This window comes from Lingula anatina, chromosome 3 (genome assembly GCF_051362555.1).
Source record: "Lingula anatina isolate TDL-2025a chromosome 3, LinAna3.0, whole genome shotgun sequence".
In the NCBI taxonomy this organism is placed as follows: Eukaryota; Metazoa; Brachiopoda; class Lingulata; order Lingulida; family Lingulidae; genus Lingula; species Lingula anatina.
In genome coordinates, this window is record NC_141769.1 from 33,334,086 (window position 1) to 33,354,106 (window position 20,021).

A 20,021-nucleotide genomic window follows, 5' to 3' on the forward strand; every position below is an offset into this window, starting at 1 on the left:
TACTCAAAAATGGTTTCGTTGTCATGGTTATTCAACAAGCCGTAGAAAATGCTTCTATTCTGTCGTCGAATTCTTTAATAAACCTGTCTGTACTGTTCGTTTGCGAGCACTTGTCAACCAGATGTAACCAGTTATATCCAGCCCACACAAACAACAACACGGGGCATGCGACCTATTCCTGACCTGTAGATTTCAGCTAAAACTGGGTGATTACAACTCGAGGCCTTGCAGCTGGTAAACTGCTCTAACCAAGTTTGGATAATTTGCTTGACTCTATGGTGAGACTGCTTTTGATATCTGAAAAATATTATGATTAAGTTTCTTATGAATATTCAAACTTTAAACGACTCTTCGAATGACGAGACTGAAACACAAGCTGTGTATTGTACAGTGTAGCGGTGTTTTGAAGTGGACCTTCTGGTTATGTAATGCACTCACTGCTCTTTGCGGACACGCAGTGATGTGAAATAAGTCCACATTCTTTTTAATTTGTGTATAGATATTTCAAGGCTTGTGTTTCTTTTGTATTAACAGTTTAACAAGTATGAAATATTGCACATAAATTATACATAGTTGATGATGAAACAAAGTGCATTTCAGTTCCACAGATAAAATGTTTACATTTGACTGGGGTTAAGACAACATTATACAGGAAGGTCATATGTCACAGTAAAATGATGATATTTTCATGTATGTGTTTTAGCTTATACTTGGATTTTGTTCTAGTGAATTTTACATGTTATAATTTAGCATTTGGAAAATTTATTGTTGTCTTTCACGACAATTAAATGATCTTTATTAGGGATGGAAAAAAGCAAGATTCAGATAAACATTCTGGCCCAATCCAGTTTATTTCAAGTATGAGTGTCTTGTCCTTGGAGTTGCATAATATATAGAATCTCTACATATAAATTTAAAAGCTACACTTATTTCCTATTTGTCAAAATAGCTGAATTCAGCTCTCATAGGTTGATATGCCATATTTCCACGTTCCAGCTGTAGCAGTATATAGAAATCCATCTTCAGATCAGACATAATGTTGTTTAAATCCCTTAAGTATAAATTTGAAATTAAACACATTTCCTATTTGTTACAATCATCATGTTGAATACTGTAAAAGTTCTCATTCACCTGTAGATTGACATGCTATATACACTTCCATATTCCAGCAGTAGCAGTAAATAGATATCCACCTCCAGACCAGCCATTATGTTGCGTGCGGGGAGAATACTGCTGTGTGGGCAGAACGCGGCCAGGAGGCGCTGGACCCCCGTGCTCAGCAGATTCTGTACTCAGAGCGTGCAGAGTGGAGTGCCTTATGAGTAAATCAACTTTTTATTAAGATATATCTCTGCTTTTAGTCTGGTTTTCAATTACAACAATTCTGGGTATAAAAAAATTCACTTGCCAACCAGCATCATTCAACAGGAAGTTATTATATTGCCTGCTAGCAGAAATGTAAATATTTCATGCTTTGTAGCCAGAATATGCTGGTGTCATTATTTCTTTATTTGAATTAAAATTTGTCACAGTGGATCTGCTTTTTTGGCATGCTTGATGCAGCATTCAAGAGCTGTTCGTAGGGGGGCAATTTGAATTTTAATTAAAAAAATTAATCTCATTATGTACAAAGGTTAGATTAAACAAGATGCATATATCGTAAATAACTGATCATCTTCCAAAAGCTCAAAAACACTTTAAATTTGCCCACTTGTTCTTCTCAACAGTATTGACAATAATGTAGTATTTATATATTACTGTAAAACGTGTGTGTACCCCACTTTGTTTACCATAATTTTGTTTACTCTTGTTTCATTAGACATCAGCTGAAAGATCACACAAAAGATGCGCCCACAGAGGTCCCGGCGTCGGCAGATGTGGTGATTGTAGGGGGAGGTGTTATAGGGTGCGCCACCATGTATTACCTCACCAAGATGGGCCAAACTAATGTTGTATTACTGGAGAAAGATGATCTAACAGCTGGGACAACTTGGCACACTGCTGGTAAGCTTACAAATGATCTAGTGAAATATTAGAATTATATCAATAACCAGACATGAGTTATTTCTGCGGAAACACAGAATTCCACGTTTTTTAATTCACTTCTAAGGCGGCACTTGGCCCGCTGGCAGGTTAGGTGTCCATGATAAATGTTCAGAGGTTTTTTTTTTTTTTTTTTTTTTTTTTTTTTTTTTTTAAACCTAGGCTCATATCTGATAACCCTGTGTTATAATTTTATTTTAAATCAACCCATTGAAAAATGAAAATACTCTGCTTTCTAAACGGTATTATTAGCAGTCACAGAAATCTGATAAGTAAATAAATCCCCTTTTTGTTCACTTGTACCCTTTACTCCTACACACACATGGTGAATATAGTTCATCTCTTATTGTAAACCAACTCTTCACTTTGGAATCATGAAGGTTACTTCATTGAATATTCATCTCAGATGTTGCTGTTGGTGATGTGTAGCATAAAATACCAGAACAGAAGTCAGAATAGATATAATATATGTCCTTTCAGGCTTAGTGTGGCGTCTTCGGCCCAATGATGTTGACATCCAGCTCCTGAACCGTAGTCGTGACCTGATGCAGGAGTTAGAAGAGGAGACAGGGGTCAACCCTGGCTGGATTAACAACGGGGGGCTCTTTATCGCCTCCAGGAAGGAAAGACTGGATGAGTACAAGAGACTACACACAGTGAGTACTTCAACCCACTGATAGTTATAATAATGATAATATTTATTGCTTAGAACCCTGCTACACTCATGCAAGCATGCTAAAACTATGGGTCCTACTGGCCATGACGGATAAAATTTCCAAGAACTGCTAAAAGTTACTAGGTTTGTTTAGGGGCATTTGAAATTTATGGTCAGTTGTCAAAAAGTCTTTTAGTTTTAATTTTCAAAAGTACCAGGTGTTTTTAAAGGTCTTTAATATGTCTGCACATGTTTAGGTACTGAAATTTTAAAAGCAGTATTTAAGTCACAGCAAGTACCAGATATTGACTCAGTTTACTGCTATTTCCAGCTTGGCAAAGTATTTGGTATAGTGAACCAGGTGTTTTTAAAGGTCTTTAATATGTCTGCACATGTTTGGGTACTGAAATTTTAAAAGCAGTAATTAAGTCACAGCAAGTACCAGATATTGCTGGGATAGTGCTAACACTCGCCAATTTAGCCAAATGCTAAAACTGACTGAAATTGGCAAAACAAATTGGAGTTGATTTGACTCATTTTAGTCAAATTTAAACCATTTGGAGAAAAAAGCAATGAAAAAGTAATTTGGCTAAACGAAAAAAATTGCAATAGCGCCACCCCAGTATTGACTCAGTTTACTGCTATTTCCAGCTTGGCAAAGTATTTGGTATTGAGTCCCACGTGTTGGGCCCCTCCGAGACCAAAAAGCTGTACCCTCTGCTTAATGTGGACGACGTCTACGGCACTGTGTACAGTCCAGGAGATGGAACCATAGACCCCGCGGGCTACTGCACGGCGCTCACACGTGCTGCTACACGACTGGGAGGGAAGGTGAGAATGGCCCCATTCAGAATAGGGGAATTACTAGTCCGAGGGTCAAATATGGCCGATCCTCTTGAATACTTCCCCACGGGATATCTATTCAGTTTCTATTAGCGGATTAGACAGCAAGCTTTGTAGTGGGCTGCCATATTTGATCCTCTGACAAGTTAGTCCCCTATTCTGAATGGGGCCAATATTGTAGAGTGTTGCAGTATTCAGCAGTGTTACAGGGCTGACAGCTCTATACTTTACCACGGATCATTTCAAGGTTGAGAAGATTGCTTTTCTTGCCTTGAATATAAACAGCGATGACAAAATTTTACCATGTACGTACATTGGTTTTGCACTGTGTCTCTGCACAGCTTATTCCCTGAAGTTACAAACACTGTTCCGTGTCAATATTATTGGCAATTAATGCCTTATTTTATTCAAATTCTGTGGCTATTATTTCTGCACTATGTTTGCTTCACATTTTCTTGCTGTCAGGTGCTGACCAAGTGTGCAGTGACCGGTATAGATGTCCAGACTGATGACTTTGGCACCAGGAGGGTCCAGGCTGTCCAGACGTCCAGTGGGACCATCAAAACTAACTGTGTGGTCAATTGTACAGGTATATCACATATATTTATGAGAGGATAAAAGTCAATAAACACATGCACACATACACATGTTTGCGCTCTTTCACTTGCTCTCTCTCATCATGCATATAAAGCTTATTAGAATCCCACACTTTATGTCAAAGACCTTGAAATGTGACGAGTATACTAATAAATGTACGGTTTCTGCAGGATCAACTCTGCTTAAAGCATCTATACAAAAAAGCTTTATTGCTCCTTTAAATTTAAGCTAAATTAAGTAAAATCTCTATGTCATTAATATCTAGGTGTCTGGGCACCCAAGATTGGTAAAATGGCAGGTGTAAAGACCCCATTGGTTGCTATGCGCCATGCGTACGTGGTGACGGAGAGGATCGAGGGGATTCAGAACATGCCCAATGTACGAGACCATGATGCCTCAGTCTACCTCAAACTGCAGGGCGATGCCTTGCAAGTCGGTGGCTATGAACCTAACCCCATATTTTGGGAAGATGTAAGTAATAAGATGTTAGAAAGCAGAGCCTGAAATAAAGTTTTCTGTTAGATGAAACATATTTACCAATTTAGAGAACTTGAGATTAAAAAAGTAATGAAATGAGGGTGAATGTGAGTAATTGGATTTGAGGTTTAAGGGGAAAAAGTAAATTTGTATAGTCAGCCTGCAGGAGTGATTCTTAAAAATTTTTGCTTAATTTTGTTAGAAAATAAAACAACAAACAAAACATCCATTTGATGTTTGGCCTATGTGATAATGTTTGTATAATGTGTACAATAAATGTTATAAAATATACTATCTTTAAGATGTTATTTCTATACTTAGGTTAAGGATGACTTTGCATTCAGCCTGTTTGACCTGGACTGGGATGTGTTCAGTGTTCATATAGAGGGCGCAGTGAACAGAGTTCCCAAGATAGGAGACACCGGAATCAAGTCTACAGTCTGTGGGCCAGGTAAAAACAGGGACAGCCGACCATAAGTTCATTTGTTCTTTTAGTCTTATCACCTCAGTTATTTTAGTTTGTACGTAGAACTTGGATTTCCCTATCAACAAAGGTGTAAGTGATGTAACATGCAAATTTTTCTGTCATATTTATCTTTTATTATCTATTATCTATCATGTTTTTCTTCAATAAGAAAATTATTGAATTATAGTGAATAATTTTTGCATACATTAACTTAAAGAATTAGATCAAAAATATAAGAAGTAAATGCATGCATGTGTTTTGTATTGTTTTATATTTCAGAGTCGTTCACCCCTGATCACAAAGCTCTCCTTGGAGAGGCGCCAGAAGTGAGGGGATTTTTTCACGGTTGTGGGTTTAACAGCTTAGGAATGAACTTAAGTAAGTCCTGAAATTTCTTCTCAGAAATTCGTTATCAATTTTAACCAATCACCACTTTCAGAGGCATTTACTCCTGATCACCAGCCGTTGCTAGGGGAGGCGGTGGAGGTTCGAGGTTTCTACCACGCCTGTGGTTTTAACAGTTTTGGGATGAACAAGAGTGAGTTAACAGTCTAAGACTGAGTTCCCATACCTAGATCGATCTAACAGGATCGATCCATCTCCAAGGTTTTTCTCACTAAAATTGCTTTCAGCTTGAGCGCGTAGTTGTCTGGCACACCTACTGAAGCTGCTAAACGATAATTAATTACTCCATAGCAGCTTCAGTAGGCTTGACAGACATCTAAGCTGCTTAAGTTGATTGCAATTTAACAAAAAACCTCTGGAAGATATATCGATCCATATGTAGTACGATAGGGTCTGGGAATGGTCCCTAAAGCCAGTGCATGCTTCTCATCATGTCTTCTCCCAGCTGGCTGGATGATTTAGTGTAATAGGCCAGATTTTCTAGAACCATCTTTGCTATATACGTATGCTGGTGGCAGGCTTGATGTTGGTCCCAGTGTCATGTGACAGAAGTTGTCTTGTTGGTCTTGGCAGTCTGTCCAGTGATGTGTTATTACCCTCGTTTGATTTTCCAGGTAGCTTCATCAGTGTTGACATGTGATTGTTTGATTGGTGGTATGAAGACTTGGTGTGTGTTGTTTGAAAATGATGAAAATCAGTGAACTTTTTATATTTGAAATACACAGCTATTATTATCTGCATGTGTGTACAACCACATGTATATACACCTCTCCATGGTAATCTTTCTTGAATTTTTGATAAGCTCAATGCGATAACATTTATAAAATTTTGTTTAAAATTCTACATATAGCACCTGGAGTGAACCAGTTTGATTTGATTAAAAATTTTGTTTGTGCACGCATGCATGGATCTAAACTTATAGTTTTGAATATTATAGTGTGTAGGAAGTAGAAACTAGTAATTATTATTACCTTGCTAGTCATCTGCTTGACATATGTGTATGAATTAAGTTATAACAAAGATGTATGAAAAGAAAAAAAACCTGACCATACTTTCCCTGTTTAGGTGCAGGCTGTGCCAAGCAGCTAGCTGACTGGATCATACAGGGACGACCAACACTGGACATGTACGGCTATGATATCAGGTGAGCAAACGCATGGACCTTGATTTATTTTTGGTCACAAAGTTGAGCTAAGAAATTAAGGTCTTATTAAATGTTAGATAAGAGATTGGAGCAATTTGAGTAGATAGTTTGTCAAAATTAAAATGGCAATTTGGTGTAGTTGAAAAAGTACTTTTAGTGCTTATTCTTTCTATTTGTAAGTTTGTGTACTGCTGCTTTAGAAAAAAAAAACTACTTAAATAGTCATGCAGTAAGAAACGCTGTATATTTATTTTTTTCATTTTTATACTTCAGACGTTTCACAGAAAAGCTAACAGACAACTACAAGTGGATCGTAGAGAGGAGCCATGAGGCATATGCCAAAAACTACTCCATAGTTTACCCTCATGATGAGCCCCTGGCCTGTAGAAATATGAGGAAAGATGCCCTCACTGATGTAAGACCGCGGAAAGGTTTTCACATTTAAAACATTCATTTTCTTAAAATATATAGTGCATGTTTAAATGATCAATAATGTTTAGTTCAGAATACTTGGATATTATAAACAAAAGAATGGTATTTTCATTGACTAAAAGATGAAGAGAAAGTGTTCTGTTCCATGTATATCTTTTTGTCTATTTAGGATACTTGAAGTTTGTAAAGCTTATGTGCAATCAAAGACAAAGAATGTAAGGAACAAAAGAAGCTAAATTTTTATATTTAACCCTGTCTGTTTTAACAGAAATAGGAATTGCTAATCATTTTTCTTTTTCTCTGCCATGTTTAGACACTGGAGGAAGCTGGATGTGTGTTTGAAGAGAGACAAGGCTGGGAAAGACCTGGGTGGTATTCCCCCCAGGGTCCTGCTAAGGTAATAGTTTATATACATATAGATATTATAGATATAGATGTGGGTGGTATTCCCCCCAGGGTCCTGCTAAGGTAATAATTTATATACATATAGATAAGATAGATATAGATGTGGTTGGTATTCCCCCCAGGGTCCTGCTAAGGTAATAGTTTATATACATATAGATAAGATAGATATAGATGTGGGTGGTATTCCCCCCAGGGTCCTGCTAAGGTAATAGTTTATATACATATAGATATGATAGATATAGATATTATAGATATAGATGTGGGTGGTATTCCCCCCAGGGTCCTGCTAAGGTAATAGTTTATATACATATAGATAAGATAGATATAGATGTGGTTGGTATTCCCCCCAGGGTCCTGCTAAGGTAATAATTTATATACATATAGATAAGATAGATATAGATGTGGGTGGTATTCCCCCCAGGGTCCTGCTAAGGTAATAGTTTATATACATATAGATATTTTAGTATCCCAACAACTGTATAATCGTAAACATTGCATGAAATGTGCTCAATTTGTTAATTCATTTGTAATGAATTTAAGATGTGCATATTGATGATTTTGAAGCAATATCTATTACTCCGAGTAAAGTGACTCTGTTGTGCACTGTTAGCTTTTAATTAAATTTTAAATGAGTATTTTTATTTCCTCAGCGGCTGAGCTATGATTACTATGGTTCCTATGACTACCAACTCCATGATCCTAATACTTACTATGAGCGACTGCAGAATGACTATACCTTTGACTTCCCTGTGCAGCATGATATTGTTAGTACAGAAATTACTTGTCATTTTCATTGGGGAAAAATAGTGGATTTTACAGATACTGTATTTTTTAGATCATAATTTCTTTAAATTAGAATGTATCTATTGAATGCCACTCTGTAATTCTATTCTTTGTAGTAAAAGCACCACAAATGCTTTTTTCAAGATTAAAAATCTGTCAAGTGATTCAGAGAAAAATTTCATCAGCTGTGTTGTGTTTTAAGAATAAAGTTGTAATTTTTCCTTCAGTCAGTAGCCGATATTGAAATTGCTTTTTGCAATATATGAATGTCTGTCCAGAGAATCTTTACAGTGAATTAGGCTATTCAGGTGAATAGCCTCTGTCCATCCCCTTTGAGTAATATATATTGTAGGCTGGCGTCCTTTTTCAAGTTGATCTTGATATGAACATGCCTTGAAAAAGATTATTTTATTACTTAATTTGTGCTGTATGCATGAATCTTCTTCCAAATTTTCACAGCAGTTTTTGCTCTTTTAGGTATTCAATCATACATGTGAAAATCTGAAAGCATTCTGAGATATATATTTTAGTAAATTTTCCATTGGCAGATTGGCAAGGAGTGTCTTACGTGCAGAGAGTCAGTGGCCATCTTCAACATGTCGTACTTTGGCAAGTATTACTTAGTGGGGCCTGACGCACAGAAAGCTGCAGACTGGATCTTCAGTAATGATATGCAGAAACCTGAAGGTAAGTTTAATAAAATAATTCTAATCAACTGTTTATCAAAACAATTGTTGAAAAGACACAATATTCAATATTTGTGGAAATAGGACTTTTTCTCTTTCTAAATACAATAAACATACATACTCTCATCTGTTTTGCTTTAGTAAATATAAATAAATTTTGATTAGAACTAAGTTTATATTATATGATAGTCTCTCTGGGCTCTGACAGCCCAGTTTAAGGGGTCAATCCCCCCCCCCCCTCTGGACTTGCCTTGGCCAAACTTATTTCAGCAGTTTTCTAAAATGTCTTGACATTTTTGTTAAACATGCGCTCTTGATCTTTGAAAAAAAATTGAAAACTTATAATGGTAATAGTTATGTAATGAATAGAAAATTTTCTTTCTATGTAGGTCACACTGTATATACTTGTATGCTAAACCAGGCAGGAGGTGTGGAGGCAGATTTAACTGTCAGTGCTATTGAACCAGGCTCGGGAGGACCTCATGCACCCAAGTTTGAAGGTAATGGGTGACACAGATTTAAACAATCTTCCCTGATTTTTAAACAGTGGACATTCAATAAATACATGTATTTTATCTTTTACCTTATCTTTGACAACACAAACATACTCTATCCTTCTCTTGTTTTCCTTCATGTTTGTCAGTTTCTATCTTAAGTGGTTCTGATCCACATGTAAACTTTGCAAAGCTGCTTCTGTATTTTGAAGTTATTTTACTTTGTACAATTGTTCTGTTTTCAGGGAAAACATGTTTTCACAATAAGCCCATCTAACAAAAATATTTAAGTCGGAAATTGTTGAAATTGTTTTGAAAATTTTAAAACCCCCTTCATTCTTCATGCCCGTCCCTGATTTCTGATGGTTACGTAATTGTTGCTATTCCAGGTCGAGGTTTCTACCTGGCGGCAGGGGGCGGGGCGGCCCAGCAGAACTACTCACACATCCAGACGGTGATCCAGGACCAGAAGTTTAACTGTCATCTCATTGACCACTCCGACGACATGGCACTCATGAGTATTCAGGGACCCAAAAGGTGAGATTGTGAGACGAGTTGAAAACCAGACAAACTGAGGCAACAAAAAAAGGCCTAGAAATGTTTATCTTAGTTAATGCTGTTTTCAAGTGATTCTAAGTCCAATTTCTTTCATTCTTTTACAAAGTCAGTCTCAGTCTGTGCATAATTTCTTTGCCAATTACACGTTTCTAAGATAATAAGCCTCTTGCAACAAGATGACTACATGTTGACTTGTAAGGTTTACTGAATAGCTTGCCCTCCATAAGCTAAAGATTGCTGCAGATTAAGCTTTCAGACCTATTGAATTTTAACTTTTACCAATGAAATGATTTGAATATGATTTTCATGTAAAATAAGTCACGTTCTAGTAATCTTAAAGAATAGGGAGTTGCTAGTCAAGGTCTGGTTGTCCCAAGTAATTGTGTTAGGAGAGATGGACTGATTGTGTTTTGTACTGGAATTGCTACCCTCAGAAACATGCTGCCTTTAGAAATTTTGCCAATGGCTAAAGATTTTGTATTTTGGCAAAGAAGCAAGAAGTAAAATTGGTTTAATCTGCTCATTTGCCATTGATTTGGTTAAGAATTGTTTTGATTGTATTATTTAAAGTACTTGTTTAAAACGAAAATACCTCTGCAGTGCTGTCATAGCCCAGTGGCTGTTTAGTTTTCAAATTCTCGTTTACCACCAGGCATCCTAACTTGGAACATGATTGCAAAAATGAGTCAGAAAAGATTATTTTAAAGAAACTGAGTGTATACTTACAGTAAAATTTTAAACCAAATTTTTATATAGCTTTTATACAACTACTTAATTATTAAAGTTTTATGTGAAAAGTGTTTGTCTTTAATAGGCAGTGGCAGAAACGGGTTAATTGATTTCTGCTATAGATTTTTATAACTTGATTGAAGAAATTAAATCATGTTTTCTGGATATCTTCTAAAAGATGAATATAAAAAGTTGCCCATATCATTATTGCTTAAAGTCTTTTTTTTTTTTGGTGGGGGGAGTATTAAGTCATGTCCAGGTATCTTTTTGCAAGGTGTAAGAATCCCTTACACCTAAGTTAATTAAACATGGAAAATGCTTTATGTTACATAGTACTAATAATGATTTTCCCAAACATTTCTCCCATGAATATGTACTGCCTGGAGTGAGATCAGGCCTTTGTCCTCCTCCGTAGCCCTTACATTGTCTCCGCCGTCAGCCATATTGACACACAGCGCGGGGGGAGAGATGGGGGTATTATGAGGCCCGGGAGCGTACGGTGTGCTTAGTGTCACGTTCTGTTGACTTTATAACCGGGATTAACTGTGTTCAAGATCAGGTGTTAAGTAGCTACAAACATTTGGGGGCGTGTTCACACTTCTGCAAATCTGATTCAGTCTTTTACAAATTCAGCGGTTATGATTGCAACCAAGTTGATGTCTGCACAGCATAAGTCCTTTGCTCCTTGAAAGATGCAGGGATGGGCTGAATGAGTGATATAAGTTATATGGAAAGTTATGCTGGGCAGGTAGAGGCTTGATTGCAATCCACTTGCTGTAATTATTCAGAATAAAACGGGCATTTTTGTCAGCTCCTGCTGTGGACATGGTCATGGCAGCCGGATTGTGTTAACAGTGTGAAGATACTTAACTGGTTACTGCATATAGTCCTAGCAGAGCTGTGTAGTGAAGGAAATGGAAAGTAAACTGTTTATATAAAAGAGCAATGAAACATGGCTGAGAGACCGGAGAATGGAGCTTTGTGTGTCATTTAGGTCTGAACCATTTCTTGGTCAAATATGTGCCTTTCACTTACTTCACCAAGTCACGTTTAGATCTTAGATGTTAAATAAAAACTTTTCATTTCCTGTCTGTAAGTAGCCCTTGAGATTTACGCTAAGACTTGACATTAGTTACTTGAAAACTGCTAAAAGCTAATAGCTACAAGGACAATATGTCACCTCGCTTGAATACTCTGCTTGTCTTGCAGTTCCATAAATTCATAGTATTTTTTTTTCAAATTTATTTTATTTTAGATGAATGTAAAAAATGTTAATATTTTCTCAAAGAACTGAGCAAACAAACATTTTTAACCAGAATACTGGAATTAGAGGACATTGCATATTACTTAAAATGCTGTACTTTTCTATGAAAACTAGTCAAAGTAGCCACATTTTCTGCACATTTATTCAGTCCTCTGCATTTCATCTTCTGAATGATAGTTTTTAAAGTCTGTACATCTATTGTTAGTCATTCTAATAACAATGAAAACATTCCTCAAAATTTATAGAATAGATTGCTCTTACTAGTTTTAACAAGTTCTATGTGAAATAGGTGTAAAAGCTTTAAATAACGTGTCGAATATGCCAAATAAAAGACCTGCTAGATGAATCCCTGTATTATGATTTCTAAAATGATGAACTTTTTATGAAACTATAGCAGGTGTTGGTGGATGTCAAACAGTAAGATATCCCACACAATAGCGTGGAACTCTCCACTCAAGTCATGCTAGTCTGCTACATGATTTATTAAAAAACTAGTTCCATCCTTTGAAATGAAAATACATAAAACATGTTTAGTAAGTCACTCATAATCAGTCCGCAACTTCTTTATTAAAGATTAAGATTTTCTTGAAATTTAAGTGTATTTTAACCCAGAAGTTCTATTAGCGTGTGCCCGTTTAACCTAGTAAACCTTGGTAATTTTCTCACTGGGTTATAAGCAAGCAGTCTGGCCTGAAATTGACCACTGTTGACCTGTAGTTGACCTTTAGTACACTGACCTCATGAAACCAGTGAGGTTTTCTTTCCAAGGGACATGAGAAATCAGCTGGATTAAATACTTCTAATCCGGAATAACCTGTTCAGTCATTGGGATCGACACGGGCAGATCCCAGAGATCTTAATAGGAGTAAAAAAATGAAGTGATCAGAATGATATTTTTTGGAATCTACCTTATGATATGTGGGTCCCCAACCAAAAGTAGAAAAGATACGGAAATTTGCATCTCCTCCCCTATGTCTTTTTTTGAGATTTACTACATGTTCAGTTTAATATGGTAGAGTAAAATAAATTGTCAGGGATGGGTATGATAAGAGTTAATACAGCAAAAATGACACTTTAAAAAAAAATGTATAATTCCTAGCTCTGACACATGGATGGTCATGAAGAGTTGATGAGGGGGAGGGGGATAGAAGGAAAGATATTCAAATCTGATTGATGATACCTTACATTTAACACACACAGAAATGTTATATATGTTTCTAGTGAATAAAGCCAGAGAAAATTTATGTATGTTAGGATAAAACTAAGAATTTTTTAGTTTTGATATGAACAGGGAAAGCTGCCCCAGAACTTTCTTGTCCTTAGTTGAGAATAAAAAGTGGAAATTCAGTATATTTTGGCATTGAGAAGATAACAGAAAAGTTGGTGATTATATGTCGAGTATGTTGGAAACAAATGGGAAGAATGTAAATCTGTTCAACTGATTGCTGATTGGATTCAGCGAAAGTCACCTTACAAAACTGAAACAATTCACGTCGTAGTTAGACCACACGTGAGATATAGGCAGCTTACTACTGCCACTGGGAGTTAATGCCAGCTCCGCGGGAACCTCACATTAACACCTGAAAATTGGCAGGGAAGTGACCAAGCACCTGAGCTTAATTACCTGGTCAATGTTATGTCATACCTGCTCACTTCCTGTACACAGGGACGTAAATGTTTTGTGTACCAGTGAGGCTGAGAAGTGACAAGTTAATTATGGCTGATTACACTTGTAGAGTCTGAAATATGGACTGCTGATAAGAGTTTGACGGGTTGATAAGAGATCTTCTGTCCAAATTCAGCTCTTTTGGTGTCTGAAAAAATTTGTTGCTGTATTAATTTCATGAGATTGTGTGAAGACATGATGAATATCAAATTGGTGTATTTGTTCTTCGAACGTTTTTTTGCAACTCATATTTGGGCTGTGCACTTAGTTTTGTTATGGGAGGTTTTAAATTTTCTCCCATCTATTTACCAACTTTGTGAAGAAACGTGTCTAATAGATACATGGGGAGGATTTTCTAATCTGGTTGACTTTGGGCTAATCAGACTTTACAGCAGATAATCCCAGATCTGATGGCGTGGAATAGTGTTAACATTCCCACAGTTTGTCATCTCCGGCAGTAGAATCACTTACCATGTCGGCACTTAAACACACCTTTGCTTGGCGGAGATTTTAATCTTCGTGCCGGGTTACCACGAGAACACCTCCACTATTATTGGTGAAGGGAAATGAGGGACAGGCTTGTATTTAGTTGTCATATGAGGCTGTCTGGGGCCAACTTCAGCTGTGGAATGGTATTTGGGCTGACCAAGGACATGTATAAGTTTTTGGGTTGACCAGATTTGTTATATTTTCCCGATTTTTCTTTCTGAAACAAAAACTGAATTTTTTTCTACCCCTACAAAGTTTATTGAAAGAAAACAATGTAGATTGTCAAATTTATGAATAAAAATCATACTTTTATATGAAAAACTTATATTTTGCACTTGACTGAAGATATTGCCTTTCACGGTTATTCTTCTCAAAATTCTTGCACCTCATTCATTTTGTACATAATTTTTATAATGAATTATCTTTTCAATTCATAGATTCCATAGTTGATGAAACTTTTTAACCCTGTTTGCCCCCTCCTCTTCCCCCTCCTCTTCCCCCTCCCCCCCCCCCCCCCAAAAAAAAAAAATCCTTTAAGGAAGCATGTAATATATGTATGTAAAATGTTTGTTCTTTTTCATTGTTCAAAAAAAATTGTATCTGATATGAAGCAGCTTGCTAAATTTTAGTGAGAGAAAATGATAAACTGAACAAAATTTCAGCATAATTCCACTGCTGAATTTTGGGCATAAAAAATGGTAAAATAGAAGAAGGAAACTTGTACAATCTTTATGAAATTTTAGATATTTTAAAAAGAAAAATAACAAAGTGAAATAAAATAACCAAACAAGCATTACATTTTTTAATAAAAATGAGTCCAAGGCCAGTTGCTGCCTGAGAGATTGGTGAAGGTGTCATTCTCACATAGATTACATCTGACCATGCTAACACATTACTTCCCCTGTAAGTACTATGATTAGGGTCAGGTTGATGGACTAATACTAGCCCTGGACTGAGGAGGGGAGAGATAAAATCAGCGTAGTCTCCATGACATCTTTACAATATATGTAGTAATCATAGTAGTAGACTGAATTATAGGATCAGCTTCCTTTACAAATATTCTTACTGTAATTTCTCATAATACTACATTGTTGTTTTTTCCTGTTATTATCATTCATAGGTGATGTTCCTTCATTATTTTTTGTTGTGTGTAAATTTGATGATTGTTTTCTTTAGAAATATCTTCTTGGATTCTTTCAACTATTTTGAAAATGAATATATTGTAATATATTTTCATTAGAAAACCAATGAAATTTTGATTTTTTAAATATTAAATAAGAATTTTCAAAATTGAGACACATCACTTCACATAAATGAAATCAATTTGTAGCATTAATTTTTGAACATCGAAATGCCCTCCAACAATTTTTAAATATTTTTTTTCTTTTTTTCTTCTCAGACAAACTTGAACTTGTTTAGTTTTCCCTAGGGAGGGGTAAGGGTGGCGTGTACCTGACATTTCAGGGGTAGAAAAGCAACCTTTCATAATAAAAACATTCCTCTTCCACTAAATTAAACTTTGTTGCCTCACTGGAACACAAAGTCAATAATTACCATTACACTGTACACAATCAGTGTTATTACTCAGTGAATGTAGTTGGAAACTTTTTCCACTCATCAAGTATTAGGTCATAACTGGTGTGACCTAGAAAAATGTAAATTTAAGCTCATTTTTTTCTCTTTGTGTATAGGTTATTTTGTCTTATGAAGCGATACATGTTATTAATAGTCATAAGTGTCTTACAAGAGCGTAGCCTTTGACTTTCCTGACCTAATGATAAGACCTCTTTCATCTATTTACCATGTAGAATGTTTCAAGATTTAAACAAAGTTCACCTTCAGTAAGTACACTTGAATTGTTATTTATGACTGCCCTTGTTCTCAGCTTCTTACACATGCCACCTCCTGTATTTACTCAACTTGCTCATATTTGAAAACTACAGGTGCCCTTTTCAAACCCATTAATTGAGCTCATGTTAGTTTTGAACTCCAGTTTATTTTGTATTTGAAAAATGTATTTATTTTACTTTTTTGCAGGTTTATTTATTATTTTATATCGAAACATTTACATTTGATCAAAATTGCAAAGTAAAAAAATGCACCTGGAAGTCAAAGTAAAATTAAGAAGTTGGATGCACTGGAAGTAATCATCATCAAAGCAAAAAATATCAAAGTGATAACAGTCATTAGCTGTGAAAAGTGTTAAAAGGATTTTTTTCGCACATTTTGAAATGCTGGTTCTTATGAGAATGACACTGTTTCAAAACAGACGTGTTTTGGGAATAAATAGGAGAAGAGCGATCTTTTCATCACACTTTGTATGCATATGTTTAGAGAACCGATATCTTTACAGTCGTTAATTTATATATCCATAGTTAGGAACATTCTTAAGTGTGTGGGAATGTTTTGCGAACAAGAGTAACTGTCTCAATATCTGGGATAATATTTACTGGGCAGCATTCCAGCTTCCAGAACTTTTGTTCCCGTACCAAAACACTGCCATCCCATCTTACAAGTAGAAGCCACTACCAACACAAATGCTTTCATAAATTCCGCATTGCTTTCCCTGTCCCCTTATTAAGAAGGTAATAGAAATCGGTGTGCTGTCATAGACCTCGTATATAAATATCCCTACTTAGAACGGAAAATGTTAAACAGGATCGCCTTCTTAGTTGTGTAATGATTATATTGTAAGGGAACACTATTTATACAAATGCTGCAGTTTACAGGTAGATTACGACCAGAGAACCCTGATTAGGAGATTTAGGCTATGTGAAATGACCGGAGCTTACATGGTCAGTGTTTTGACAGTAAACTGCTGGACATAGTGGGCATACAGGCCAGGTGATTAAATATGTTGATATGGACCACCGAACTTCTGGGTGGGAAAAATGTCCACTTTCCTCCTCTGTGTGCTTTATTTATGCAGGTAGCACTCCTTTTTGGCCATCAATTTACTCAAAGTCTATTTTGGGGAATTGTTCTAGTGTTGAGGACATAACCAAGGATACATTTTATCCCACTTGAAAACTTATTTCATGCTGAGATTCTGTTATAAAAAATAATAGAAAAAAATCATAAAAAAGCAAAATGTCATGTTCTTTGACAAATCCGAGATTGACTAGTGCTGTATACTGGCCAGAAATTTTGATCAATGAAAAATTTAAAGATAATTTTTTAAAATCCAATTGTGAAAGAAGTCTCCTGTAGCATATTTACATTTAGTGAAGGCCCAAAACAACAAGTAACAAGTGTTCAAAGCAGTGTCAAGACTCACAACTGATGGCCTTCCTCTTCTCTTAATTTACAAACCAGCTTGCTAAAATTCTCTGGTAAATGTGCATTTATGACTAATTTTTATTTAATTTCCAGCCGAGAGCTGCTCCAGACTCTTACTGATGCAGATCTTAGCAATGAAGCTTTTCCGTTCTCCACTAACAAGGTAATGTCATGATTATCAGTGTCAGTTATGGGAAACATAATTTTCACAATGTGCAGACCTTTGCTAATATTAAGAGGAATTTGTTTTTAGCTCATGAGTTGCAATGATTAATAAAATGAAATTTAAGTATACTCAGTACAAAAATGGTAAAAAAGAAAAATTGAGACCTAACTTTGATCAAACATCACATTAATTAACAATCGTTGTGAAAAAAATACAGTTTCTGTTAATGTTTAACTTGGCAAAATTTACTGATTTTTCTTATTTCATCAAAAGTGACCATTTGCAAAATCTGAGATTTGTGTCCTTTCAGGTGGTCACTGTTGCTGGACATGAAGTGCGTGCGCTGCGTCTCTCCTTCGTAGGAGAGATGGGCTGGGAGTTGCACGTTCCCAACGTGTCGTGCCTTGCCGTGTACCATGCCGTGATGGATGCGGGTGCTAAGTATGGCATCACTAATGCTGGCTACAGAGCCATTGACTCACTAAGTCTAGAGAAAGGTAAGAAGACCCATTAGTATTGTCACTTAGCTCAGCACAGAGACCATTCATCTCTGATTTATGTGCCATTGTTTTTCTGTTTGTACAGTGAAAGTTATTTCAAGGTTTGTGGGATTTTCTGTAAAAAAATTCTTTATTGTGTAAATTTGGGTATGTCCTTGAAGCTGTGGTAAAAGTTGGGTTGATTAGAAAAAAAAGAAAGGTTGTTTGTTAGTCATAATAGCTTGATGGCCACAATTGAATTTTAATGAATGTGTGACTTTTTTATGGTATAGGAATATTTCTCACACAGTCTGCACAGACTAGCTATATGGTGACAACACAATGCAAGCAAATAACACTCTGTCCTCTCAGCAAAAATCTCTGGCCATTTTCATGCAAAATCTGCTTTTACAAAAAAAAAAAAAAAAAAAAAAAAAAAAAAAAAAAAAAATGAAATTTAGCTTTAACTAAGACAAAACTTTACATCCACTTTCAACTTGAGACTTTTGTGATATTTATGCCAGAACTGGAGATCACTTATTAATTAGTAGTAGTCCAAGAACTAGTAGCTATTTTTTTTATAATTACCGTCCTTTTTTTGTTTTAGTTAAGTAGCCAATATTTTCATTGAGAAACCCTTATCTATCTTTGTTCATATAAAACTAAAATATTTCCGTTAGAGGTCCAAATATTCAGGAACATGCTGCTAGTTCTTTATAGAGGTAGTCAGGATCACACAACAGCAGAAGAGCCTTTCAAAGAGAAAAAAATACAAAATTTAAGTTTTTTCCCTTCAGTAAATTGATGGGCAGTTATTGTTGGAGCTCTGTGAATCCACTAGTTTATGTGTGGAAAAATAAAATATGTGTAGTTTTCTGAATGCTTTCTTCTTGTCCTTGACTCTCTCTCCCAGAGTCTCACCATCTCAGAGTTAGTCACAGCTTAGTTGTGCGACCATATTTTGCTTGTGTCACTTTGATGATGACAAAGCACGGGACCATTTGTTAGTCTCTCACCTTGGTTTGTAGATGATGTGAGTGGCAGAAATTACTTCCCTCTTTGCTGCTGTGGGCTGGGGGTCAAAGTGGTTGACAGTAATACTCATATTTAACCTCTGAATTGCTGTTTTTTTTTCCACTAATTTCTCCAAAAATTGCGATAAAGGGGAGTGGTTTTTAAGATCTTTTTGATTTTGTGATTGTTTCATTACGTTTTTTTTTTTTTTAAGATGCCAAAGCAAATAAAAGTATCAAAGTAGTTGACAGTAACAGCCAAATTTGACCCCCAAAATTGTCCTTTTCCTGTGTAACTTCTTGTGATATTTTCTCAAAAAAAAAATTTTTTTTTTTTTTTTTTTAGGGGGGGGGGGAATAATTAACAAACAGCACTTCTGTGATATTTTTTATTACATAATAAAATGACTGTCATTGCAGGCAAACAAAGTTCCCTTAACAATGGTTTCAGTTATATCACCACATCTTAATCAAATTATTAACAGGAAAATTGAAAACCACCAGTTTTTCCAGCACTTTTTCTTCTTTGACTGATTTCTGGTTAGATCAGTAAACCCCAGTTCCGCATGAAGTAAACCCTGCTCCCCTCCAGGTATTTCATGGTTGTCAGGTTCTATGTGAAGACTTCCTGTGAGAGAGTGAGAGTGCATGTCTCAAGGCCATCTTCATGGCTCATTACACTGCACAGACATAAGTGAAACATTAGTGATGCCTTCATCTTTTCTTTTTTAAAAAATATTATTTATTTATGTGTTTATTTGTTTATTTAATGCCTACAAATATTTCATGTAATTTTTCCTTTCAAGAACCACCTGTTTTTCTTTGTACAGAAATTAATGCAATAATTACTATGAAATTGTATCTAATACTTATATACTTTCACAAAAAAAAAAAAAATAATAATAAATAAATAAATAGTAATAAAATAAATAAATGAATAAATCATTA

At 35.7% G+C, this 20,021-nt stretch overlaps 1 protein-coding gene across 2 annotated transcripts in view; it reads left to right on the plus strand.

Annotated features, from left to right (window-relative positions):
* Positions 1-43: 43 nt before the first annotated feature.
* LOC106167453 (sarcosine dehydrogenase, mitochondrial) overlaps positions 44-20,021 on the plus strand; it is a 34,093-nt gene continuing 14,115 nt past the window's right edge. The window contains exons 1-18 of one of the 2 annotated variants that reach the window (XM_087009314.1): positions 44-278; positions 1,170-1,322; positions 1,820-2,004; positions 2,524-2,699; positions 3,350-3,529; positions 4,007-4,130; positions 4,404-4,609; positions 4,937-5,066; positions 5,361-5,459; positions 6,552-6,630; positions 6,904-7,045; positions 7,376-7,459; positions 8,118-8,231; positions 8,799-8,937; positions 9,326-9,436; positions 9,820-9,967; positions 17,509-17,578; positions 17,892-18,078. In XM_087009314.1, the coding sequence (XP_086865440.1) occupies positions 1,210-1,322; positions 1,820-2,004; positions 2,524-2,699; positions 3,350-3,529; positions 4,007-4,130; positions 4,404-4,609; positions 4,937-5,066; positions 5,361-5,459; positions 6,552-6,630; positions 6,904-7,045; positions 7,376-7,459; positions 8,118-8,231; positions 8,799-8,937; positions 9,326-9,436; positions 9,820-9,967; positions 17,509-17,578; positions 17,892-18,078 (2,287 nt within the window). In that variant the 5' untranslated portion in view covers positions 44-278; positions 1,170-1,209. Of the gene's footprint in view, positions 279-1,169; positions 1,323-1,819; positions 2,005-2,523; positions 2,700-3,349; positions 3,530-4,006; positions 4,131-4,403; positions 4,610-4,936; positions 5,067-5,360; positions 5,460-5,520; positions 5,620-6,551; positions 6,631-6,903; positions 7,046-7,375; positions 7,460-8,117; positions 8,232-8,798; positions 8,938-9,325; positions 9,437-9,819; positions 9,968-17,508; positions 17,579-17,891; positions 18,079-20,021 lie in introns of both variants that reach the window. The other variant, XM_087009315.1, reaches the window with a different exon arrangement.